The sequence below is a fragment of the Girardinichthys multiradiatus genome, chromosome 1, assembly GCF_021462225.1.
Source record: "Girardinichthys multiradiatus isolate DD_20200921_A chromosome 1, DD_fGirMul_XY1, whole genome shotgun sequence".
NCBI lineage: Eukaryota > Metazoa > Chordata > Actinopteri > Cyprinodontiformes > Goodeidae > Girardinichthys > Girardinichthys multiradiatus.
In genome coordinates this window covers 26,854,728-26,861,272 of record NC_061794.1, presented here as the reverse complement: position 1 = coordinate 26,861,272, position 6,545 = coordinate 26,854,728, and the positions used below count along the sequence as shown (strand labels likewise).

At 44.1% G+C, this 6,545-nt stretch overlaps 1 protein-coding gene across 1 annotated transcript; it reads right to left on the bottom strand.

Moving 5' to 3' along the window:
* Nucleotides 1-1,075: 1,075 nt before the first annotated feature.
* LOC124865384 (histidine-rich glycoprotein-like) lies at nucleotides 1,076-3,311 on the bottom strand. The gene is made up of 2 exons (XM_047360410.1): nucleotides 3,221-3,311; nucleotides 1,076-1,428 (listed from the first exon to the last, which is right to left on the bottom strand). Exons 1-2 carry the CDS (start codon nucleotides 3,309-3,311, stop codon nucleotides 1,076-1,078), a joined length of 444 nt encoding a protein of 147 aa, XP_047216366.1.
* Nucleotides 3,312-6,545: the final 3,234 nt, after the last annotated feature.

The window sequence follows — 6,545 nt, the reverse complement described above, 5'->3', positions numbered from 1 at the left end:
ACATCATGTGAAATTGATTGTCAATCAGTGTTGCTTCCTAAGTGGACAGTTTGATTTCACAGAAGTTTGATTTACTTGGAGTTATATTGTGTTGTTTAAGTGTTCCCTTCTTTTTTTTGAGCAGTGTATATATATATATGGGCAGCCATTTCTTTAGCACTGAGACTGAAGCCCGCCCCAGCATCACCCCCCTCATTATACTTTTTTTTTCTTTTGCTGTCTTTGTGATCTGTGAGCTACTGTTGTTGTCACTGTTCTGTGGGTTGTACTATTGTTTTAAAATCAATGAAAAGAGTTGAATATTAATAAGTCAATGGGAGCAAAAACAAAACAACTTTATAAGTGTTGATTTTTTTGGTATATATAATTAGTAATTATGCAATGGAGTTAATTTAAGTAAATTTGTCAGAGTAACTGTTCAGAAGTTAACCTTTAAAATTTTATGACTTTACAATGCAATTTTAAAGTAATTCCAAGTTTATCACCACAACATTAACTGACATTTAGAGGATAAAGGTTGCTCAAATATGCTTAATGGATGAGAAGTAATAAGGAGAAGCCCACTGAAGCAACTTGTTAATATGGAATAGAACAATGCCAATGTTAGGTCCCTCTATTATCAAAGGAGAGAAAATGTATTTTATAACAGATAATTATAAAATAAAGTAATAAAATGTAAATAGTTACATGGGACAAAAAAAAAACTAACAGCAAGACAGCAAAACATTTTAAAATACAATGAAATAAATTATGTTCAAAGGTTAATTAACAACAGGGTTCCATAAGGACACATGGTTGTAATCATGTTGCAATTAATTTTGGTGTCAAAAGCCAGCTGAGGCAACCAACTACTGCAACACATTTAGTATTAACTTTATTAGTTTCAAAAGTGGTGCAAGAGTCAAAGAAAAAATCCAAATATTTGTCGGGTGGACTGAGCAGGCCCCCGAAGGACCAGTCAAAAAGCATGTAAGTGGTTCGTCTCTGCTGCCATTGTGTGGTCATTGTGAGAATTAAATACCACAATACCCTTTTCACTGACGACACTGAAGTCCACGTTTTAGCTGTCCTTGGGTTAAGCTGTCCCAGGCAATATCCCTGAACATGATTGGGATGTGGCCCCGCTTTGGTGGAGGGGCTGGCCGGCTGGACTGCTTGGTGGGCCGTGGTGCGCCATGCGGGGGTGCGGGTGGCCGGCGGGCTGGGGCGCCCCCGGGATTTGGGGGTGGAGTTGGCGGGGTTTCCGGTAACTGGTGCTGCCGTGGCTTTCTTCTACTGCTTCCTCCTGTGGTTCTGGCCCATGGTCGGGTGCCGGACTGTGGTTGGCGGCTGGTGGGTTGTTGGGCGGGCTTGGAGGTGTGCTGCTCTGCTGGCTGTCGTGTCCGGGGGGGGGATCGGGGCGGTGGGATGGCGCGGAGGGGCTGCAGCCTGTGGGGTAGAGGGGTTGTGTCCACTTCTAGGATGTGTGGTCACCGACACACCGACGTTTGGATCGGCTGGGCGGCAATGGTGGAGCTGAGCTGGATAGTGTTTCTCCCTGGGTGGTCGTTGCAGTGACAGTGATGTAGTGTTTTTTGTGGCTGAGGGGGGTGTGGTGGGGACACTGGCCCTGGGTGCCTGCCGCTGACCGGGGACCTCTTGGTGGGTGAGTTTGTCCCATCATGGTGCGGGGTCAGGGGTCCTGTTGTGGGTGTGGTACTCGGTGGGGTCTGCCCTGTGTCACCAGTGGGCGGGGGTGGCGTTGCGCGGGGCCCTTACCTTGCCGTTGCGGTGCGCTGTGTGGTGGAGCGGGGTGCGGCGGGGGTGCTTAGAATTGGGCTGTGTGTGGAGCTTGCGCTGTGTGGGTGTGGCTTCATCGGCTTCTTGGCTATGGAGTTCACCTGTGGGGGTGTGCCCCTGTGGGGGAGGGGATTCGTGGCATTTGGGTTCGGGGGCATGTGTTCAATATCGGTGTCATTGTTGGGGGTGGCCCTGTGGGGAGGTTCATGTTGGGGTTCACTGGGGGTGGGAGACTCATGGTGTTGGGTTTTGAGCTCATTGGGGGGTCGGGACTGCTCCGTCCTGGGGCGCCTCCGGTTGGCGGGCTGGTTTGAGGCATGTGGACCCCTCTTTTGTGGAGGTGGATGGGGTTTGTTGGGGACCGGGTTCGGGGCGGGGGGGGCTGGGCCGGGCCGCTGTCACCCGGGTCTGGGTGGTGCCGGCACTGTCTGGCTGTCTCTGCCCCAGGAGGGAAGGGGACCGCCTCCTGGGTCAGGGGGCTGGTTGCCCCTGCTGGGTGCCGGCGCCTGGACCTGGGAGTGAGGAGTAAGCATGGGGAGTGAGTGAGTGAGTGAGTGTATGACATCCATTGTTGTTTGTCTTTACATTGGGTGCGAGTGATTTTGTGTGTATGCATGAAGGTGCGAGTGGGTGATTGTGACTGTGTGTGCCTGTTTTTTTTTTTTTTTATTGACAGGTTGGGTCTTGGACTGCTCCCTCTCCTGGATCAGCTTAGGGCCCCCCATAACATGCCCCGCCACACTGCCTGCCGGTGGTTAGAGTCTCTGCTCGCTGGTGTACTTGTGGTTCTCGGTGTCCGGGGCTGGGTGCTTTGGCGTGTGCTGGCTCACTCCTGGTGGCTGCTTGCCAGGGCCTGGCCACCTGGCAAAAGACCAGGGACAGGTAACAGGCACCCGACCCAAAACAGCAGGCCCACCCAAATGCAAGCTCCAGACCAGGATAGGTACCTGTGCCCCCCCCCCCCCCCCCCCCCCATACAAAGTGTGTATGATGGTCAAATCAGCAGTTATGGCAAAACAATAGAAAATATGGTACTGAGCAAAGCTTTGGGAGTGGCCTCCACCGCAGTCATAAAACCCCCAAAGTTGGAGCTCAGTGAAACACAAAGGGTCATAAAATGTTTAGGCGGCAACCAGTGGAAAAACACGAAGGGTGAAGACAAAAGAATAGTGAGTTTTCCACCACGAGGAAAACGGTCGGTCTTCGTCCTTTGGCCTCCGTTTGCAAAGGGGAAAAATATGACGGACCGTCAGCAGTCGACTGGAACAATACAAGGATGAAAATTTCGTCTCCTCGAAACCTCCGTGGGTTATTGGTCACGTGTTAAATTCACGTCTTCGATCGGTAAAGTAAAACTTACAAGTCTTCTTATCCTTGCAAGCTTAATTCATTGAGTTTCTCATGAGTTTCTGGCCAGTGGGGAGAATTAATGAAAACCCACGTGTGAGTTTCTTTTCCAGAAGGATGCGTGCCTCCATTGTGTGGTAACCGGTCTCGGTTTCCAACGGTGAAAAGCAAGGGAGAGACCTCATATTCCTTATATCGTCCACTGTGACATCAGAGCTGCGACGCCCCTTCCTATCAGCTGCAATACCTGCTGGGAGTTGTGGTAGCAGACCATACTGGGGTATATAGTAGCAACAAATGGTCCAACACAGACGATAGAATAAACGTTTGTCTTGACCCCCACGCGCAGCATAATCCACAATCTAGCAGGTTTTCACCATAGTTATGGTAGAATGGTCTGGAGTTTTGCTTCACTGATCAGGCTAAAACAATGAAAACAAGCTGCAGCTGCCACCCAAGATGGCAAATGTAGGGTTGGTTAGAGTCTGGCAGTATTTAAATGCTGAAGAATAGTGTCTAATTCTTTGTGGATCTGGATCAGGATTAAATCTCTTCTGTAACAGAGATGTGGCCACATTATTCATGCAAACTCAGACTTCATTTGCCTGATTATTGCAACAAACACAATGGGTGTCTTGATAAAGCCGCGCCTTTTAAGAATTTTAAGAGACACCTGATTTAATCTTAAATCCACCCTGAAAACCAAGTTTTCATGATTATGGTTCATGGTGATTCTGTTTTAGTTGCATGCAGTATTTTCACATTAGAAAAAAAAACCAATTTGCTTTAATTGCTGTTTGATTTGAAAAAAAAAGTACTTACTCAAACTGCTTTGCTTGTTTAATTAAAAATATTTTGGATATAAAGGTACAGATAAACTCTTTCATTAAACACCCATAAGGACTCATTAGCAGAAAGACAACTGTTGCAACAACAAAGCTGAAGTAGTCCTACAGCCGTTTGTTATCGGTGGCATTTAGTGCTGACAGATCTGAAAACATGCAGAGCTGATGGATGGTGTCAAACTCTTAATTCGTCTGGTGGCCCAAAACATAATCACGTAAAAAAAAAATCACCACTGAAGTATAGACAGTTTGTAATGTATATTTTAAAAATTTGATAAATGTGAATTTTACAGGGATTGCAAGGCAGTCAATAAATGTGGCACCAGTGATTATATAATTATGCAAGTAAACCAATAATTTTCTAATTTGGGATTTTTTTCCCTATAAATAAACATACTTGAATCGATGTAATTACACTACTACAATCAAAGCTTTGTCCATTTTAAAGGATTTTTAGAAATCTTTAGAGAATGTTTTTTAGTTTTTTTGTCTTGCGAATGTTTGGCTAATTAAAAAATCTTTCAAGCATAAATGTAGAACATTTGTGCTGTTCTCAAAGTTTCAACAGATTTTGCACCACATTCATTTTGTTAACCTCTGGGAGATTAATCATTCATCCAACAACTACCTTACAACTACCAACATATATCCTTGCAGGATTATTTTTCTGCGTTTTGTCCTGCACTGTATTTTATTTATATCAGCGTTATTTTTCCTAGTAAGCAAACACGCTAAACTGCAAAAGAGAATGAAGACCTATGAAATTATTCTGTCTGTCTATGATTTATTTATTTATTTATTTATTTGCAAATGATAATGCTTCATCTAAACCTTAATTAAGCACAGATTTTTATTTATTTATTTATGCACAAGTACTACCGACGAGAAATGACCACAATATGGACCTTTTTCACTAAAACGTCTTGCTACAGACAAGTAAAATAGACACATGAATCTTCTTGGTGGCCATTCTATGACTTTTGACTGTGTGATTTACAACTTTTGTTTGTGTGAAGCCTTTCAAAATCTTGGTTCAAAGGCTTCGTGTCCAACTGATGCTGTGTAAAACAGAATGAGACACAGTGGTGCCATCTGGTGGTGACAGGGCTGTCAAACACAAAGCTACAGACCAACTGATAAAGATGATGGGCCCCAATACTGGAGAACTAAGCTCATTAAGAAGGTCTACATTATCACAGAGAACTTTTACATTTTGCATGAACTAATCTGACTAATCTGAACTAACATATATGCAGAGTTTTTTTTTTGGCTGTATGTGTGAAGCCCGGACCTCCAGACAGTAAACATGTTGGAATTGCCCCCCCCCCCCTTTTTCCCTCCGTGTGTCCCTCAGTGTGATGGTGACACAAGTGTCCCTTTGTCAAAACAGCGTCTGTCACAGAGTCTGTCTCTCCAAGGAGGGGACATGCCTCGGGGGACATCTGAAGATTAGCCATGACATTACCGCCTCCCATGCAACCCTCCTCAACACACATAAACACACGCTCACTACAGACACTTGCACACCAATACCCATAATCCTCTGTTACAAGTCACTTCCCATTTTCATGAAACACAGGGACAAAGCAACAGATCATGTGAGTGTTTTTTTTTTTTACATATACTTGTAGTCGCAAAGGTTTTACAGTTTTTATTCATGTGTTTGGAGCTGAAGAAACAGAGGAGTCACCCTGGTGTTGATATTATGATTAATAGGTGAGTAATCTGGTAAATATTAATAGCAGAGCATCTCACATTTACAGTATAGAGAAGCATAGGATGGTAGTAGAGTGAGAAGGTCATGTGTATAGTACAGTATGCATGTTGGGGGAGGGGTTGTGCATTGTGGGAAACATGCTGTGTTCTAAAAGGAAGCATCACATCATCATGCTTGCTTGAGGAGCTTTATATTTATTTGCATAATGGAGTTTCACTGAGCAGACACTGCATTATGCATGTGTCTCTGTGTTGGAGACTCGTAGACTAAGTTAGAGCCTGATCAATATGTGATCAGTTAGAGAGCTTTAAGACTGAATGAGGAAGGATCAGCAAACACACACAAACAGTAAGCAAAAAAAAAGGTTAGATTCTCAGAAATCGCATTTATCACTAAATGATGAATGTGCATTTTGCAAGGGGGATTGTTACAAATTAATTCTGTTATCGATCATAGCTGTCATTAAATATGCTACAAGGGCTCAAGTGCCAGTGTGCAAAACTGAAGCCAGCATAGCAGAAATATGAGACAAGAGACAGAGTCGCGAAGAGTAAGTGAGAGACAGAGACACAGAGCAAAACACAAATGTGGCTTCGCACAGAACTATAATTAAAGACAGGAAAAGATGCCACAAGAAATGGAAATAACAAAATAACCAGGTTTCTCAAAGAAATTGTAAATATAAAATGTAATTTGGCAGGGTAGTCAAAATAGCTCATGAGAAGTGTTATTTTATAAGATTTGCCTTTTTTTCTGTGAATGGTTATGCAGCAGTGCATTTCACAAGAATGTAAGGGCATTTCCATGTCCAGCAATGGGTTCAGAGAGTAGAGTTGCTACTCAGCCATTTATGAGGA